This window comes from Heterocephalus glaber, unplaced genomic scaffold (genome assembly GCF_053883595.1).
Source record: "Heterocephalus glaber isolate CG9 unplaced genomic scaffold, H.glaber_assembly_v1.0 deba00001264, whole genome shotgun sequence".
In the NCBI taxonomy this organism is placed as follows: Eukaryota; Metazoa; Chordata; class Mammalia; order Rodentia; family Bathyergidae; genus Heterocephalus; species Heterocephalus glaber.
In genome coordinates this window covers 85,691-106,774 of record NW_028258231.1, presented here as the reverse complement: position 1 = coordinate 106,774, position 21,084 = coordinate 85,691, and the positions used below count along the sequence as shown (strand labels likewise).

At 38.5% G+C, this 21,084-nt stretch overlaps 1 protein-coding gene across 1 annotated transcript in view; it reads right to left on the bottom strand.

The window, feature by feature from the left end:
• Positions 1 to 6,068: 6,068 nt before the first annotated feature.
• LOC147828149 (uncharacterized) overlaps positions 6,069 to 21,084 on the bottom strand; it is a 33,734-nt gene continuing 18,718 nt past the window's right edge. The window contains 3 exon segments of the mRNA XM_087211016.1: positions 6,069 to 8,440; positions 8,443 to 8,833; positions 9,762 to 9,838. Of these exon segments, the coding sequence (XP_087067142.1) occupies positions 7,437 to 8,440; positions 8,443 to 8,833; positions 9,762 to 9,838 (1,472 nt within the window). The 3' untranslated portion in view covers positions 6,069 to 7,436.

The window sequence follows — 21,084 nt, the reverse complement described above, 5'->3', positions numbered from 1 at the left end:
ATTGATTTACATGTGTTGAACCATCCTTACATCCCTGGGATAAATCTGACTTGGTCAGGTATATCATCTTCTTGATGACCCTCTGTATTCTGTTTGCCAGTATCTTGTTGAAAATTTTTGCATCTATGTTCATTAGGGAATTTGGACTGCAGTTCTCTTTTTGGGTTGAGTCTTTCCCTGATTTTGAAATCAAAGTAACACTTGCTTCCAGTAATGAATTTGGAAGTCTTGCTTTGCTTTCAGTTTCCTTAATGTGTTTAAAGAGTAATGGTGTTAGTTCTTCTTTAAATGTCTTGTAGAATTCAGCAGTGAAGCCATCAGGACTAGGGCTTTTCTTTGTTGGCAAATTTTTTTATTACATTTTCAGTCTCCCTCATTTTTATTGGTATGTATAGAATTTTTATATCATCTTCAAGTTTGTCAATTCATATGTATCTAGGAATCTGTCCATTTCTTCTGTGTTTTCCATTTTATTAGAGTACAGGTTCTTGAAGTACCTAATACTTCAAGAGTATTGATGATCCTCTGGATGTCTGCTGGTTCTGTTGTGACTTCCCCTTTTTCATTCTTAATTGCTTTGAGTCTTTTCTTTCCTTTTTTTGATAAGGTTGGCTAAAGATTTATCAATTTTATTTATTCTTTTAAAAGAACAACCCTTTGATTTATTAATTTTTTGTTTCATTCTCTTAGTCTCCATTGCATTGATTTCTGTCTGATTTGTATTATGTCCTCTGTTTTGCGGGCTTTAGGTTTGCTATTCTCTTCTCTTTCTAGGAACTTGAGTTTCTGCATTAGGTTATTTATCTGAGTTCTTTGTGTTTTCCTAATATGGGCATTCACTGCTATGAATTCCCATGTAGAACTGCTTTCATTGTGTCCCATAGATTCCTATATGTTGTACAAGTATTATCATTTACTTGTAGAAGCTGTCTAATTTCTTCTTTAATTTCCTGTGTCACAAATTGTTCGTTCAGGAGGGTGGTGTTCAATTTTCATGTATTTGTGGGAGTTTTGCAGTTTCTTATGTTATTGATCTCCAATTGTATTGCACTATGGTCTGATAATATACATGAGATAACTTCAATTCTTTCACATTTACTTAGATATGTTCTATGAGCTAGCATGTGATCTATTTTGGAGACTGACCCGTGTGCAGCTGAAAAATGTGTATTCTGAGTTTGTGAGTTGGAACACTCTATAAATAACTTTTAAGACCATTTGTCCTATAGCTTGGTTTAGATCTAGAATTTAGTTGTTAACTTTTGTCAAGATGATCTGCCTATTTGTGATAGTGGGGTATTGAGGTCCCCCACTACAACTGTATTAGTGCTCATTTGGGTTTTCACATCCATTACTATTTGTTTTGTATAGATGGGGGCATTCGTATTTGGTGCATATATATTTAGGATTGTCATCTCTTCCTCTTGGATTGTTCCCTTCACAAGGATTTAATGATCATCTTTTGGTGCATATATATTTAGGATTGTCATCTTTTCCTCTTGGATTGTTAACTTCACAAGGATGTAATGATCATTTTTGTCTCTCTTAATTAGTTTTGGTTTGAAATCTACTCTTTCTTCAAATATGATTGCTACCCCTGCTTTTTTCTGGATTCCTGTCACGTGGAAAGCCATTTTCCATCGTTTTACTTTCAGTGTATGAATTTCTTTTTGAGTTAGGTGTGTTTCTTGTATACAGCATATTGCTGGATTTTGCTTCATAATCCATTCTGTCAGTCTATTTCTTTTGATTGGTGAACTGAGGCCATTAACATTGATAGTTATAATTGAGAGATATTGAATGATCATTGTCATGATGATTTACCGTTGTGGACTCTTATTTCTTTTTCCCCTTTCCCTTTAGTTTCTTACCTTGTCTGGTGGCTTCCCTCTGTTGAGCCCCATGGAGTTGCAAGCTTCATTGCCTTTTTCTAGGATATTGTTTAGGACTGTTTGGAGTGCTGGTTTGGTGTTCATGAAATTTCTCAGGTGTTCTTTGTCATGGAAGTATCAATTTCCCCATTGATTTCTAAAGATAATTTTGCAGGATACAACAGTCTAAGTTGTAAGTTATGTTCTTTCAGGTCTTGAAATGCTTCACTCCAGGCTCTCCTTGATATGAGGGTTTGTGTTGGGAAGTTGGCCATGATTCTGATGGGCTTCCTTTATAGGTGATTTGTTTCTTTTCTCTAACTGCCTGTAGGATTTTGTTCTTCTGTTGGGTTCCTGGGATCTTGACTATTATATGTATAGGTGCAGTTCTTTTTTTATCATGCCTGGGTGGAGTACTATATGCCTCACTTATCTCTATGTCCAATTCTCCAGCTCTGTCTAGGAAGTTTTCTACTATTACTTCTGTGAACAGATTTTTTTATGTCAATTGTACTTTCTCCTGCTTTTTCGTGGACTCCTATCAGTCTTATGTTATTCTTCTTTGCATCATCTAGCAGCTGTTGAATTGATTTCTAATGTTCCTTTACTATTTTTCAGAAATCTCTGTTTTCATGTTCCTTCACCATAATCCTGTCTTTTATATCTGATATTCTACCTTCAGATTCTCTTAATCAGCTCTGTGTGCTTTGATGGAGTTTTTCACCTCCTTTATATCTGTTTGAATCTGTTTCATGGATTCCATTTCTTTCTTATGTTGGGCATTCCTGGTTTCCAGCATGTTTCTGAGATCATCAATTTTTTTTTAAGTTTCTGTTCTAGAGCCTCTAATCATGTCTTCCTTCTGCTCACCATCTCTGTAGATATCTGGGAGATAATTTCTGCTTTGAATTTTTCTAGAGCCTCATTCATCTGTTTTGTTACTTCCTGTGCTATCAGTTCAGGGTGTCCAGGTGGTTGATTATCAGAAGTTTGCACCTCATTTCCCCCAGAAATTGCCTTTTGTGGGGTGGAAGTCTGGGTTTGTGATTTGCTTAAATGCTTTCTCATTTTTGTTTTTGGTACTGTCCTGGGTTTATTTCCTGGGTTGATGTTATGAAGTTTATTGTAAGTATCTTTGTTGATGTATTTAAAACCCTCATGGAATGGTTGCTTCTCAGAGGTGTCTTCCAGATATAGCTGGTATTCAGGTTTTGAGTCTCTAATGCCTCTGAATCCTCTATCTCATTTTCATTATACCAGGAAGGAAAATTGTTTAGATCAGTCATGACACCTCAGCCGAAGTCATGCAATCAGCAACAACATAGCATCAAATACCACTTAGAAAATGACAATTTGTGGTAGTTATAAATCTATCACCTTTCAAAAATAATGGGCCTCCCTGAAGGTTTGTCTCTGCTGTGTCAATAGACAAGGTGGGCAGCAGTGTGCGGTTATAAGTCAATAAGTCTCAGTAAGCTAGTCCCAGACCCGTGAGATTCAGGCAGAGTTTTGGTTGCAAGTCACAAGTTGAGATCCCTGTCCTTTTGCAGGATTGCATGCTGCAAGATTCTACTACAGGTTTCAGCTGCCTTTCCCCTGACCAAAGTCCAGTTTCCGATGGGAGCTGAGGAGCCCTCCAAATTACCAATCATTGTGGTCTGGTGTACATTTATTGCACAGATTCTCTTCACTTTTCCAGTGGGCTTGTTTTCATCAGGGAGCCTGAGACAGGTGCTCTCTCTGTTGTTCACTTCTGGTGCATAGGACAATGGTTTTTATGTCCCCCTGTGCCTCTGTAGTGTGCAACCAGGTAGTTGCACAGCCAAAATGCTAGAGGCCAGGTGGGGGAGTGATATTGGAGGCACCCGCATATCCAGGCAATCAGCTGGTGGGCCTTCCCAGGGGCTCCTCCTCACCCTGTTCTGGTGGCCAGCCTGTCCTGGTAGCTGGTTTATTTATTATTTCACAGAAGAGGAACAATGGAGCAAGCTGGTGCCTAATCTGAATGGGGTACTGTAAGGATTTTATTTTCCCCTCCCTCTGTGAAGCCATTTGGCTGCATTGGGATGAATGGGCCTGCCAAGGAGTTACCGTCCTCTAGGACAGATGTTAAAATCCTCCCCTCCCACAATGGGTGAGAATATCAAGACTGTGTCCTATTCATCACCACGGATGTCATAAGAGGGATGGAGGGCCAATGTGCTTGCCAATATGCATCAGAAGAGCATTCAGTACCATGTTCCTGTTGGCAATGCAGCACTGCCCATCCTACCATTAACAAAGGGGGACTGTTTTCCCTGATACTCAGGAGACTGAGTTAAACTAACCTTAGTATGCACACTTTGCTATCACAGATGACAGATATCTCTATCAATAGATAGACATACATCAATTCAGTCACAGACGAATCCACTGAAGCGGACCTGTTTATTTTACGGTGAATGTAGCTGAATATTTCACACCAATGTCCCCAACTCTATTAACACATGGACCACTCTATCCTCTCTTGTCTGACCTCTCACCTGTCACTTTCCAGCCTCAGCTCCCTCACATCAGGAGCCCTCTCCTGCACTTCCCCAAGGTGGACAGCAGGGGACAGGCGAATTTCACTTTTCAGACCATTCTGAACCACAAGCTTGGAGCTGGGCCAGTAAGTGGGCCATGGTGACCTAGGGAAAACAGGAACTTGATTTCTACAAGACCCCTCTGAAGGCGGCTCCCTCTTGAACTGTGGGCGACTTAGGACAGCATTCATACTTAGAAATTGCTTCTGCTTCCTGTCCTAAGACCTGAGGTGGAGGCTTTTCTGGGCTTCTCCTGAAAGATTTTCCCATGCAGAGTGAAATAACTTTTCATAGTCTAGATTAACTTACTGTGTTTTTGTTCTGGCCTCATGTAATAGTATAGCAAGAATTGCAGTGCTTCAGTGTGCCTGATTAGAGGAGTTACTGAATAAAACACACAGCATACTCTATTGCAGTTGCTAGTTCATACTTGTGTGTGGAGCAATATGGTTACAGCTCAGTAGAGAATTCCTTATGGGAATTATTCCCCACTTCTGTCCCCTACTGCCATGAAACGAGCACATTTGATTTGAGATTTCTTCCTTGAGCCCAGCTGATCTTCATGTGAAATATTTGAAATCATTAGAAAAATTGAAATTCTCTCATACCGTTCTTGTATTGTTTGTTGCCTAAACCAGAATCCTGGCCAATATATGCTCATATATATATTTTAAATTCTTTCCTGTATTATAAAATTTCATAACTAGATGTCCTTTCACAAAATTCAATTCTTTCATTCACAGATGGCTTAAAATTGTCTTTCCCATTTGTACATTCAAATGTGATGAAAATAAGGATTCTTCAAATATAGGAGGCATACAATGCATTTAATTAAAGTTTCCATATTATTTGTTATGATTCGTTACAGAAATCTCCTAAACATGAAGTTTTATAAAACACAAAATTGATTCATTAAAGACCTTATTTTCCATTTTTTCAAAATATTATACCGAATATTCACTCTCACAAGTTTTGTAAGTTATTTATTTGCAGCTTGCTCTTATTGTAGCAAAGAATATGTTGTAAGATATTGACTATCAATAATCAAAGAATTGGCTCAAATTATATGATTAAAATGCTTGTGCATGTGACTTTGAACAAACTAATTCAACTCTGTACCTTTTGGGAGAAATCACAGGTATTTTTAGATAAAAAGTGAGAGATCCTGCATCTAGCCCCCCAGGGAATTTATAGGAAAATCTAGGGTCACAGGACAGCAAAAATGCTCCAATCAGTAGTTTCAGTAATTGCCCCTGGACCTTGTGCCTTGGTAACCTGAGGAAAATGGAAAGGAAAGTCAAGCTGTCTGTCATATCATCACATGCTGTGTATGTGACCTGCTGAAATTGGTAGGAAGCCATGGAGTGGTGAAGCCACCTGGGTGGAAGAAATTCTCTAAATATTAAGACTAGTAAGTGCCCCTCAATATCTATGGCCATGACAAGGTTTGGGGGCTGAAATCCATTCATTTGAACCTGCATTCAATATTACAAAAGAACTCTCAAATTTCTTTCTAATGTTTTATTAGTGAAATAATTAAAATCAGTTTTTTACTCTGCATAGAAGCTGTATTGAATTTGTGTTTTGGAAAGTTAATTACTTTCTCCCACACATCCATATTTGATATTTCTATGTAATCACACTGCCCTATAATAATATGCAACATTTTTCATAAATAATTATGTGAGTATTCTGAAATATCTGCCTAGTAGTTTTTTTTTGTATTTCAGACTGGACGTATATTTTCATAGAGTTCCTAAGTAAAAGCTCTCTAATATTTCTTCCAGTGCCTTATAAAGTGGGAAACTTTTCTTGGTGAGAACCTTCATGTGATGGTGAGCAAGTGTTCATTTTGAACTTTGCTTTATACTTGACATGGAGCATCTAGTCCAGTGTGTGTGCTCACATTTCCATACATGCTGCTGTTTGAGTAAAGAGATGATCATTATTTTGCAAGAAATCAGTTCCTCAGGTTAATGATTTGATAGTCCTCAAAAATATTTAACCACCTATCAGCTATTAAGTTGTTATCTAGTCACACATATTCTTGTGTCAACTAAGCATTGTACTTAGAATAATGGTCCTTAGTGATGGCTGGAGATCTAGAAGTTCTTGCAAGTGAAGTTTTCCACTATCGTTTAAAGAGAAATTATGAACGGAACTTTTGCAACATTCATTACAGATAGAAATTTTCCAGTCATATTTTCTACTGGGCCTTAAACTGATATATATGATTGAAGTATTCTATAAATGTTAGATTCTAGACTGAAATATCTGAAGCCTTGTCAGAAAAATATCTGAGATGTTGCATCATGGCATGACATATATAATTACTTTCCCCAAGTGCTTAGTTATGTTGGTGGAGGAGCACATCCACTGAACAATTTTCCATATCATTAACTGAGGTTGTGTGTTTGTTCAGTTTCACATTTTGCAGGTAACACTGAAGCAGATATCTTATTCATTTTATTTATATTTTTGCACAACAGGGGAGACTGTGTGCTGCACACACTCATTGTAGTACTTTGTGAGCAGTCTGTCACAACAACAAAGGTCAGAATGATGGGAGAATCTTTTTCCTGCAGGTGAGATTCTTATGTGTATGGTGAGTTTATCTCCATTGTAAGATTTTTCCATCAGGTATAAGATTGGCCTAAGGCTTTTCCACTCAGATGACATTTATGTATTTTCTTTGGTATATGAACTGTCTCATCATTATTACGAGTAGATGACTGTTCCCCAGACATATTCTCAGTATGATTTGTGTGCTGTGAGTTTTCTCTGATGCCCACTAAGGTTAGATGAATACATGAAGACTTTTCTAATTAGAGGACACATGATTGGTTTGTCTACTGTGTTCTCTAATGAGTATTAAGTCTATAGCATTGATTGAAGTTTTTCCCACACATAGGATACTCACATGTATTCTCTCTTGTGTGAGTTCTCTCTGGAAGACTAAGTAACATAATTTACTGAAGGGTTTCCAAAAACAGGAGAATGTTCATGATTTCTCTCTAGAGTGTGTTTTCTCATGTTTCCTAAGGCTAGATGATTGAGTGAAGGCTTTGTCACACAGTTGACATTTATATGGTTTTTCTCCAGTGTGTGTTCTCTCATGTTCACTAAGGTGACTGGATTGAGTGAAGGCTTTCCCACAGAGATGACATTCATATGGTTTCTCTCCTGTGTGTGTTCTCTTATGTTGACTTAAGTGATTTGATTGTGTGAAAACTTTCCCACACAAATCACATCTATATGGTTTCTCTCCTGTGTGTGTTCTTTTGTGCTTTTTAAGGGAAGATGATTGAGTGAAGGCTTTCCCACACAGATGGCATTCATATGGTTTTTCTCCTGTGTGTGTTCTTTTATGCTGGGCAAGGCCAGATGATTTAGTGAAGGCTTTCCAACACAGATGACATTCATATGGTTTCTCTCCAGTGTGTGTTCTTTTATGCTGTAGAAGGGTAGATGAATCAGAGAAGGCTTTCTCACACAGATGACATTCATATGGTTTTTCTCCTGTGTGTGTTCTTTTATGCTTGGCAAGGGAAGATGATGTAGTAAAGGCTTTCCCACACAGATGACATTCATATGGTTTCTCTCCTGTGTGTCTTCTTTTATGTTGTAGAAGCGTAGATGGATCAGAGAAGGCTTTCCCACACAGATGGCATTCATATTGTTTTTCTCCTGTGTGTGTTCTTTTATGCTGGCCAAGGAAAGATGATTGAGTGAAGTCTTTCTCACACAGATGGCATTCATACGGTTTTTCTCCTGTGTGTGTTCTTTTATGCTGCAGAAGGGTAGATGAATCAGAGAAGGCTTTCTCACACAGATGACATTCATATGGTTTTTCCCCTGTGTGTGTTCTTTTATGCTGGGCAAGGGAAGATGGTCTAGTAAAGGCTTTCCCACACAGATGACATTCATATGGTTTCTCTCCTGTGTGTGTAAGGCTTTCACACAGATGACATTTATGTCTTGTGTGTTCTTTTAGATGAAATGATTAAAGGCTTTCCCACACTGCTTGGCATTCAGACATGGTTTCTCTCCTGTGTGTGTTCGATTTCTCTTCTGTTTAGATGAATGATTAAAATTTTTCCCACACTCTTGGAATTCAGACTGTTTCTCATGTGTCTGTGTTCGCTCCTGCTGATTAAATTTAGAAGTTGGACTGAATGTTTTTCTGCACATGCAACCTTCATATGGCTTCTCTACTATGTTAGTTTTAGTGTGACCTCTAAGCTCAGCATAACTTGGAAAGCTTTTAGCACCTTGATGACATTTATTTGAATGTATTCCAGATTCAGTCATTTTGTTTCTTCTATGCATGGATTCGTGGTTGTAGGTTTTGCAACACAGATGATTTCCACAGGTTTTTTCCTGAATATTTTTCCATTCCTGTAGTATAAGTTTTAAAGTTTGATCAATGCCTTTGTCACATAAATTTCATAAGAACATTTGTTATCTAGTGTGTAAAGCTTATGATTCATGAGACCAGAACTTGGAGGAAATACTTTCTCAATTAGATAAAAATCATATCACTACGCTGCACTGTGAATCATACCACATTTTCTAAGGTGTGACCAGCTTTTAATATGTTTCTCAGTAGATATTCATATGAATATGCCATGATGAAATTTTGTTTTCTGTGTCCATGTATGACTACTGACTATGAGTTTATTCTTACAGTAAGTTTATACAATGTTTATGTGTGGTGAGAATTAAGAAGTGAGGAGTCAAGGCCAAGCAGTGATTAAAGAATTCCTTTACACAAATTGAGAGGATTTTTTTGTTCCAGGGATCAAACTTAAGACCTTGCACTTGCAAGGCAGGGCAGGCACCACTGAGCTAAACCCTTGCCCTGAAAGGACTTTTTGACAAAAGCTTATATTTTGGAAGAAAATCACTTGTTGTTCATAATATACCCAGGTATATTTGTATGGTATTTTCTCCATATGAGAATTCCCAAATAAATACTGAAATCTAGAGATATGGGCTTTTATTTTTCCTTACAGAAGCATGTGACATTTCTATCAGTTATGTAAATTATTTTTAATTTGTAATATCAAATCCCATGACATTTTTATTTCATTTTGGATCTTGGATACATTTGCAAGTGCATCTATAATATTTTTACTTTTTTCTGAGTTCACAAAGTGGTTCTCAACTCAATTTAGCTAAGTGCCAAATTCTCAGAGCCTCTATCTCAGAGGGGGCTAATCTCATCTAAATTTCAGTAAGGCAACTAAGCTCAATTTTTAATTTATCCCAGTAAAACTTCTTTCATTTAGATAATAAGTGTTATTGTATATAACCATACCATTACCTTGATGGTGGGTGTGTCATTTCTTCCAATGAGCTGAGTCCTTATCCTTTCTAGTATTTTTTGAGCACCTTTTCTTTCTGTGGTGTTTAAAATAAAGAATTAATAGTATTTTAGGAAAATGGAAATGATCAAATGCACCAAGGCACAGTATATGTTGATCTTGAAATGACAGGTAGTTCAGTGTAATAAAATTAAATTTCACCAAAGAGACAATTCTAAAATCTTACAAAAACTTATGAAGATTGAAATATAAAGTATTGATTGATCAGTGGATTATAAAAGTTATAATGAGGAAACCTAAATATACCTGGAATCAAATGGAAACTGAGACAAAATATTTCAAAATGCAGGACATTTTGAAGGAGGTTGTAAACAGAAATCCATAGATATAACTGACTGGATTAACCATTCAAGGATCTCAACAAACACTGCAGGTGTATATGTCCAATGCCTTGAAATAACAAAAACAAAGAAAAGGCAGATCCCAAAAGTAGAAAATACATAATAAGCTGCTGAGCTGAAATTAATTAGAGATACAAATAGCAATAAATAATCATTTAATGTAATTTATTTAGAAAAGTTAGACTGTGAAACAATGACATACATAAAGAATTCTTGAGCCTGATTTACTCACGCTTACATGAACAAGTAAATATTAGAACTGAAGTCTTTGAAACACCAAGGATCACAATGATATATTTTAAAAACAGACATAAAACACTGTAATTCTTGATAAAAATTCATACAAGTCTCAACACATGTGATCTACCAAAACTGGATCTGCCTTATATGGAAAATATAAACAAATCCAAGACAAACAATGAGCTTGAAGTATCAGACAATTCTCTCTCCTCAAAGAAAGACCAATAACATGAAATATCTGCTGAAATTTAGCAGATTGCACCAGAATTTTGGACAATAATGTTGCTAAAGGTTTGCACAAAATGGGAAAGGAAGGAATGCTTCTTCATTCATTTTCTAGAGCTAGTATCAAACTAACAACAGAGGACATAGCAACTGAAGAATAGAAAATTATAGGGCAATATTTTTGGAAATATACATGTAAGATTATTTTTACTTTTTCTTAGAATCTAAATTCAAGAACACAGATATTCCATAGCCACTCAATCATTCATGGTATGCAAGAATGGTGCAAACTTCCACAAATAAAAATTCATAATTCACCACATGAATAGATTCCAAAATGAAAATCCCAAAATGATGTCATTTGATGCACAGAAAGCCTTTCCAATAGTAAATATCTTTTAATGATCAAAACATGTGTAGTAACTCCATAAAGAAGACCAAAAGTCTATATTAATAGCAGTTAATTTCAGTAAACACAGAAAATTAAACTGAATGGGAAAACAAAAAACATTTATGGTATAATCAGTAGCAAAAACCTTGCTTTTCCCCAAAACTTCTGTTCAGTATTTTAGTGGTATATTTATCAAAGTAATTAGGTAACTGAAAGTAATAGAAATAGGAATAATTTAAGATGTAATATATCAAATGAAGTCAGATTATTCCTATGTGAAAATGCTTTGATTCTTTCATTAGAAGACCCATCAACAACAGAAAACTTTTGGATTGAAAAACCAATTTATCTAAACAACAGGATCCAGGGGCTGGGGATTTAGCTCAGTGGTTCTGCTGCCTGCCCTGCAAAAGCAAGGAGCTGAGTTTGATCCCTGGGACCAAAACAAAAACAAAAACAAAAACAAAACAACAGGATCCAAATATTAAAATATCTTAATTTTTCTAATCACAAACAATTAACTGAAAATAATTCAGAAAATTATTCTGTTATTTTAAGACACGCTCTTACAATGAAGCTGAGGCTGTCGTTGAAATCACTATGCATCCCAAGCTGGCTCTGAACCCTCCCAATCAGCCTTCCTCAGCCTCCAGTATGCTGGGTTTACTGGTGGGCACAAACACACCTGGCCCAGGTATTGAATCTTTACAAAATGAGGTGAAGGGTTGTCTTTTCTTTTAAAGAGCATATTGACCATACATCCATTTTATATGAATCTCTATTTTTGAGGGACAAAATTAATCCAGGGTAAAAACCAAAATTCCCATTAATCAATGATATGAGCTTACTAGAATATCTTGTTCCCTGGTTGCCAGAGACAGCTCCTGTCAGTGGTCTCCACTTCAGTATTCCCTGCAATGCTCCTTATTCCTTCTAGAAGCTGTGTGTTCAATAAATAGTGCCAAGCTCGAGGAAAAGGTGTCTTAGGCAGATAAGAGCTTTGTCTGTCCTGGGCCCCCTATTTACGCATTAACTTATTGTATTGTCTTTCTTTCATCCTGCCACTGTACCCTTGGTCAGGTGATTGGTGGTCTCAGCATCCTCCAGTATACCTGCAATAAAACACTGTAACAGAAATATTTCTTGGTAACAGCATCTGTTCTGCCCAGCAACAATGACTTCTTAACAACTTGCCAATTGGGATAGAAGGAGAGGTCATGCCCCCACTTTTAGAGCATGGCACAGTGATGACAGTGAATCAAGAAATAAAAGTTGGGCTACTTGACTGCTTGGGGCATGGCTGGCTTTGTGTAGCCTAGCAACACACCCTTCTGAACATGGAAAGCCTTACTGAGATAGTTTCAAAGTCAATTAACCACATTGGAAAATTTTTGTCTCACAACTTGGCAACCAGCATAGAGCCCTCAATGCACTTGGAAATGGCACCTGCACCCTCCCCTTGGTAGGAGATGTGGCCTGCCTAGTTGTAGTGGATTCCAAGATCCTAGATGTTCAGTGCCTCATTTCTGCAAGCACCCCAGGGTAGGATAGTTCTCAGAAATGCAGGGAAGGGCTCAGAAAAAAAAAAAAAACTGCTACAGCAGAGCAGGCAGCCCTGTGCACAGGTCAAGGTCAAAAATTCAAGAATGGGTAAAAATTATTTCTTGGTGGTTGAGTCATTCTGAGGGCAGGTTGTGTGTGATTAAGACATGTCTCAGACACAAAACTAATGGAGGACACTGATCCATCTGCAGTTCCCCCAAGAAAGTCATTTGAGACAGACATGGTGTTTGGGCTAGAGAGCATAAAATCTCCAGGTTTGAGGAGCTTAATCTTCTAGGGAACATCTTATACTTAGAAAATGCAGGATGTATAATAATCAAACTTAAACCACTTTAAAGAAAAAGAAACTAAAAGTAAATTTCCTCCAAGTAGTCCCTTGGGGGAAGTGGTCCCATACTGAAACAACAGTGAGAGAACTAATAATACAAATACATCAGAAATGAAAAGCTGTGGTTTCAAATAGATCCAAGAACCTACTCACATCCTCTTCAGGTTAAGGTCCAATGTAGATTGGGTCACTCAACATTTGATAGAATGATCACATTAATGATAAAACTTGTGTGTCCTGAAAAGAGGTTGATTATGTCTGAGGTTGGATGTGGGGCTCAGTGAGTGTGTATCCCATAAAAACTGAGAAAAGGGAGAGGAAAAAGAGTAAGTAATGTGATGCTCCCAAACCTGCTTAATTCTGTCTTATAACCAGGGGCCAAGCCTACCAGAGCAGACAAGTCAAGCAGGACAGATTAAGCTCTAAATGAGGTGGAGCAGTCCACCACAGCAGCAGCTGCTTTCTTCCCCCTCTTCATATTCACACCCAAAAGATGACACAGCTGGTAGCATGTCATTCTATCTGCCAAGTTCTCAGTCAGTGTTTGCAGCTTCATTCCCTCTCCTTTCCCGTTTGAGCCCTTAGATGACATAGCCACTCAGCTCTCATTGTCTGCACCACAATCTGAGCCACTGTCAGCAACCTCAGCCCCCACCTGTCTCATTACCCATCTGTCCCTGGACTGAAAGAGGAGCTGGAGCAAGGAGAAAAGGATGTTCAAACTGACCCTTTCCTTCTCTAGTTGAAGAGAAACCATAGCTATTTTACACCTCATGGAGGTTTCACTGATGTGGGGGTAAGACTCCTCACTGCTGCTGTATCCAGTTCTAAAGTAAGGACTTTAAAAGGGAACTAAAGCCCATACCAGAAGATCCCCAATGGTGGCTCAACAATTACAACAGTGATTGGACCCACAATTGTACACCTGCATTAAGTACTCTCTGTACTAGGAATTCTATTCCCTTGTGAGAGAATATGGTCAGGAGAGTGGAGAAGGCCTTTGGGACTGAGAACCTCTGGCTTCCCCTGACATCCTAGCTGCAGATGTTTACTTTCCTAATCAGGAACCATGGTGGGATAGTAATGTGACCCAATGGGAGCACATGAGAAACCTCAGAAACTGGACTGTAAAAGGAATAAGGGAGTCAGTTCCCTGATCCTGAACAAGAACTAGAGCTTTTAACATCCACCTGGGAAAATAGTGAGGAACTAACTTTCATAACAGAGGAAAATACCAAAGAAGAAAATGGTCTGGACTAAATCTTGAGGACCCCCTAACTCAAGGCAAAGCTCCACATTGTTACACACAGCTGGCCAGATATCTCAAAGAATTTCAGTATATTCAGGATTTCAATGATAAGTAACTAGTGAAGTTAAAGGAGAAGCACAAAATTATATGTAAAGTGGGATTTAAAAAAAAGCCAGGAGAGTGTTCTCTGCCATACAACAAATGGAAAAGGAACTGGCAAATCCAGTAGGTCAAAAGTGAAGCGAGGCCATCTGAAGGCATCCAGGGCCAAGGACTTCAAAAGGAAAATGGTGAAACAACTCTTATAAATGTGAGAAAAGGAGACACTTTTAAACACATTGCACAGAATGGAAGAGGGAAGGGAAGTGATAAACATGATAATGACAAAGAACAGGGGGCTCAGGAGATCTTTCATGTTGATGAGTCCTACCAAGGGACTCTGATAAATCCAGATATAGGATCTAAAATGGAGATTTATTCGATTCTTAGTAGACTTTGGAGTGCTCCAAATCTCATTTTATGATCAACCTCCTAGACTACACTGTAATCAGAGAGCCCTTAAATATGAGGACTAAAAAGAGAAGGATTTATGGCTTCTATTTTTGAAGCAATATAGGTCAAATTTCAAAATTGAACAGCTCATGGAAAATGTCTCTTTGTCCCTGAGGCAGGAACAAATATCCTAGGCAGAGATTTCATGTCTAAGTTAGAGACAGGCCTAAATATTATGAAAAAGAAGACCAAAGTCTCCCTTAAACTCTTGATTCCCCAGTCTGAATACAACATTTTCCTGAATTCTTTAATATAGATGGGAATCCAAGTGGATTAAACAATTCCCCGATGCCAGCTGAATTAAAGAACAGGAGAGAATGAGTGAGGAGAAAGTACTACCCAATATCCCTAGAAGGGGGTCTTCAACTCAACCCCATCAGAGAAGGACCCATAAAACACAGGCTCCAGGAATCTTGCAAGTCATGTCTTAAAACTCCAACACTGCACAAACCACAACAACAAAGACACTGGACAGCACTTATCAACTAGCACAGGACTAGGGAACAGTAAGCTAGATGATCCAGAACAGGCATTCTATGCTCTGAAACCCCTGTCCTCTCCTTAGCACAATTCTCTATCACCACAAGTGACTCAGGGTTAGAGATATTAAAGCTGCCTTTTGGGTTTCCCCTTGGCTGAAGATAGTAGAGACATATTGGCTTTTTAATTTCAGGATCCCTGTAGGGGAAGAAATAAAAATATCAGTATACTGTCTTCCCACAGGGATTCACTGACACATCTACCTTGTTTGGAAAAATCTTAGAACAATTTCTTGAAAAATTCACTCTCCCTCCCCAGATTAAGTTGATTCAATATGTGGATGACGTATTGCTTTCCAGGGTTCTCAAAGGGGAAGTGACACATGCCACTATCAGCCTACTTAATATCCTAGCTTGGCAGGATGTCACAGTAACTAGAACTAAATTACAAATTCTTGAAAATGAAGTTGAATGACTGGGACACTTCATTAGTGAGGGGAGATGGAAGCTACGTCCTGAGTGAGTGCAGGTGAATATCAACATGCCTCCACCCTGCTCTATAATATAACAGAGTTTCAGGGACTATCTGAGAATTTCTCTCTATGGATAATTTCATATGCCCTGAAAAACCAAAGGCTTAAATCTTGCTCTATTACAGTAGGAACCTGGCCTTCATCTTCAGAATTCAAAGAAAACCCAACAGGTAGAAAACCTTAAATAACCTCTCATCACTGACCCAGTCCTGGCATTGCCCTTGATTAAAAATCCATTACTCTATTTGTCAAATCATAAAAGAGAAGGGCCCTCAGCATCCTAACTTGGGAACATGAAGGTAAAAGGCAACCAGTGGCTTACTTGTCCAAGTTACTGGACTCATTAACCTGGGGTTGGCCAGAGTGTATCCAGTCCTTTACCACAGTCACCATGATGACTAAGAAAACAAAAAACTTACTTTGATGGGGCCTTTATGGTTGGAAAACAACATCAAGTCCAGGCAATTCTTCACAATAATGTGGGAAGAATGCTAACTGACTACCAGATATTAAAGCACAAAGTCACCTTTTTTTGAGAGATGATATCAGTCTTTCCTCTCATAGCTTCCTGAAGCCTGCTGAATTCTTCTTCAAGGATAACACCCAAAGTGCTGTGGATCATGATGTATGGATCTCAGAGATGAACAGACAAGGTTTGACCAAACTTAGAGAAACTTCATTTGCTACTATATAAAGCTTTTCATATGTGGTTCCTCAAAAGAAAGAGACATAACAGGTACTCTGCTATAAATGGGGAACAAAGTTCTTAGAGAGAGGGTCAACAACTATTTATACTGACTCCAAATGTGCTTTTGGTGTGCTCCATAGTTTGAAACATCAGGGTTGAATGATGCCTGATTAATAGCAAATAACTAGTCCTCCCCTATACAGAATTGATCATGCAGGTTTAAGAAAGTTTCATGTTGCTTGAAGACATAGCTGTAGTACAGGTCCCAGGACTCCAGAGGGGGAGGGAGTTCAGTGGAAGCCTGGGAACCATGCTAGCAGATGAGACTGCAAAACAGTCAGCCCTCCAATCAGAAGCCCCTGTATTCCACCTCATCTTATTCTCACTTTAAAATTATTCCCTGATTCCTGCAAATGGAAAATATAGATTCAGACAATGGGAGCCATTTTACTGGTAACATCCTTAGAGTACACAGAGGGACCTATAAACTTCTGAAAATTGTATATACCATGACATCCTACATGCTCTGGAAAAGAACACAGGATGAATCAATTCCTAAAAAGTTATTTAGCTACTGTAATACTAGAAACTAGCCTACCCTGGAAAAGTGGCTTCCCACTGCATTCTTCAGAATCAGAGCTGCTTCAAGAATTGATATTAGTCTGTCCCCCTGTGAGATGCTCTATGGCCTCCCTTCCTAGACCAGGGTACTGACTTCCTCATTTTGAAACAAAAGACCCATTTCATAGAAACTATGTACCCAGCCTCCCTACTCTGCTTTCTCTCAGACACAAGGTTTGCTTGTACAGACTTCACCTCTCAACTTCCTGTACACCACATCCCACTGCCCTACTGATTATACCCTGATCAAGATGTGGAGAGAAGAAAACCTCCAACCAACTTGGGAAAGATATTCTCAGCTGTTACTTACAATTGACAGCACCATGCACAGACTGATAAATTTTTGACTCCTTACACTACAGTTTAAATGTTACTTTCATCTGAAACTGAGGGAAAATGGAGGCCAATTCTGAATTCCACAGATACCAAGGTACACTTTCAAGTATTATAATGGGACTTTTATATTTAGCTGAGGTTTCCCATCATATCTTCACTATCAATGTAACTGTGGTTCCCTCTCCTTAGAATAGCACAATTCATGCATGTTTTGTCCCTTCCTGTAGAAACTTGCACAACCAAAAGCAGCGGTCTGGAGCTGAAAAATATCTCTACCCTTGTAGCAAAAAGGATATAACTATAGTGTTTTAAAAGGTCTCTGTAATGACAGGAATGACATCTGGTGGACTACTCAGTATAAGGTTTGGACTGATAACTTACCATCTTCAAATTCTCTGCGAGCCTTTAAAAATACGGATAATAGGAGGAAATGCTTCTTACCACTGCCAGTCCCTGAAGTGTAATCTCCTACTCCTGGTTACTGATGATCCTCAAACCATGAATCAAGAACCTGGAATTATTAGAACTTATGGATTGGGTACAGAAAGCTCAGGATATGACCTGCTCAGTTCCTTTGCTTTCAGCTGGGCAAAAACACCCCCAACACACACTCTACTTCCACCGCCATGGCTGTCACCCTCCAGGCTAGCTTAATGGCACATCTATGGTCTACCAATGACCCTGCTAATGTCATGGTGGTAGAAGTTAAAGACTTTCAACCCCGTTTGGCAATTTAGACTTTATTCAAGAAAACACATATTTCCCAGAAATGGATTAACTATCTCCTTCAAAATCTCAAGTATAAAAATGATTGTTATGCAGGCAGAGCCTGTCAGCCAGAGGCTCAGGTAGTCTGATTTCCCATAGGACAGACCTCAGTCATGGTGGAATCCATGACAATCATCTTTCAAGACCAGGTAGCCAGGGGTAGTGATTCCTGCCAGATTTTGTCACTTTTGCTGAAAATGATGAGAGATCATAGATATACGATGACAATATACATAAGCCCCAAGTCCTGGATAACTAATTACACCACATGTAGAAAGTGGGGGCAGTGAGAACTCCAGGGTAGTGCATGGAGATCTACTGAAGTTAGGCCCTGTGAGGATCTGGGCAATCAGGCAGCACGGGCTCTGGCTCAGGCAGTGCTCTGGTGGTATTTGGGGCTCCGTTACTCAAGAACTTAGTGGCCACCTGGAGTGGGACTTGTGCTTTGGTGCAATTGGCCACCCCTTTCCCCCTTACACTTAGAAACCCTAATCCACCCCCAAATCTATTCTGCACCAGGGAGTAAACTTATCACAAGGGGGATCATCTGATTCTCATGTTTATATTGACCCTAGATCAATCCCTAAGGGAGTACCCACAGAATTTCAGGCTAGAAATAAAATAGCAGCAGGACTGGATTCAGTACCCTTTGTTGGTCCACCATCCACAAAATGGTCCAAATGAGAAATACTGTAACTAACTGAGGACTGTAAACTGTATTAGAGAATCTATTAAAGGAATAGCAGAACAGTTAGGCCCCTGCAGCAAAATGGCCTGGGAAAGTAGTCTGACTTTAGACATGATTTGGGAAAAAAAGGAGGAGCCTGTGTAGTGACAGGCAGCCAATGTTGTACTTTCATTCCAATAATACAGCTCCAGATGGTATTATTATCAAGGTGCTGGAGGGTGTAACAACACTTGCTAATGAGTTAGTAGCAAACCCAGGAATAGGTGACCCTTTCTTTAATGGAACGGATCAATGCTTTATGTCATGGAAGGGAATAACTACCTCCATCGTGAGTCCTGTTATCACAGTGTTTGTGGCAGTGGCTCTAGTTGGATGCTGCATCATTCCCTGGATAACAGGGATGTGCAAAGCCTGATATAGATAGCCCTTATTAAGCCATTCTTGCTTGCCTACAAAATCAAACTGCTAGTATTATAAACCTCAGACCGAGATGCCAAAAGTCAATAATTCTTTATTCAGTTTGAAGAAAAGTAAAACAGTGTGTCACAAAGAAGGGTAAATTTTGTGTAAAAAGTAAACTTTTTTATGAAGGGGGATATTTGGAATAACTCCATTTATAAGAATTTATTATGCTTGCCGGGGATTTAGCTCAGTGGTTCCACTGCCTGCCTTGCAAGCACAAGGAATCGAGTTCAATCCCCAGTACCAAAAAGAAAAAAAAGAATTTATTATGCCAAACTTCTCTTTTTGTAAAATGTGCACATGGTTATTTTCCCAATCCTTACAAGAATAACTTGGGGCAACATGGCCATATGCTAGTCCACCTGCAGTAAAACTTTGTAACAAAGATTCCTCTGGGTCACAGCAACTGTTCTGCTCAGCACTATAACTCCTTAAGTACTATGAAATCAGGTGAACGTGTGAGGCAATGTTGCCACTAATAGAGCATAAAAAATGACAACAGTGAGTCAAGAAATAAAGCCATGTGGAGTGACTGCCTGGTGTGCTGCCTGGCAGTGTCTATCCTAGCTATTCCCCCCTCTGGAGAAGTCAAGCTTTGCTGAAATACTTTCAAAGACTTTTATCTGGTTCTGTCGTGAACTCAGGGATTTTCTCTCTCACACAATATTTTCCAAAAACTATCAAAATATAAGTTCAAACAAACATTAAGTTATTTCTACATTTAGAATTATGCCACATGATATAGGGATTGAAACAGATATTATAAGATAGAAAGACCTCTATTATATCTCAGACTGAAATGTCACCTACTATTCATATATGGAAAGAGAGTTGAATATGGAAAAGAGAAGTTATAACAGCATCAAAGTAGACATTATTAGATTAGGTCATTGACACGTTCTTTGTTGAATAGGAGTTTGGGGACAGGACCTGGTTGGAATGTGGAGGCCATGTGGACATGACTGGGAAAGCTCTCATCTCCACCTGACCCTCTCTTCTCACCTCTTTTTCTCTTTTGAACCCCACCTTCCACTACCCGTGTAGCTTCTCAGGCCATTCTCTTATGCTTTTCTGCATTGGAGTTGGCCAATAATAAAGTGCAACCTCAGAAATTGTGTATTACAGCAAAAATCTTCTTTCTCTAAAGTATTGGCCTTAAATATTTTGGAAGAGGAACAGTGACTAATGCCATCTCTCATGTTCAGGAGGTTACAGAATTGATATTGTTTTCATGATCTTGTTATGAAACAGATCTGTATATTCAGTGAATTCCAATGATGATATTAAATACAGTTCTTTGAAAGATGAGAAAACCAATCCTACAATTCATCAGCAAAAGACACATGCACACACACAGCCAGAAGCAAGCCTAAGCAAAACAATCATCAGAAAGTTGAGGAAAGCTAAAAATCAGTGCAACATTAAATATCCATGTATTAAAATAAAAGTACAAAAATTGACACAATATTGGCATAAACAGAGACAGAAGCAATAGACTGGAGGACACTGAAAGAAAGTGACATACTAACAGCCATCATTTTCCTGAAAAGAAGACAACCATATGCATTGAATAAAATCTAGTCTGATAAATATTTTCAGAAAACTGGACCTTCATAAATAGATAATTAGAAGTGGATTCCAAACTTTCACAATGTAAATAGTGTCCACATAAAGTGTATCAAATACCCAGGGATATTACCAAATTTATTTGAACAAGAAGATAGGAGAAGGAAATGTTTCACTCTGCCAGCAAATGTAAAAGTTTTCTGAACAGGACTCCATTAGAAAATAAACAGGA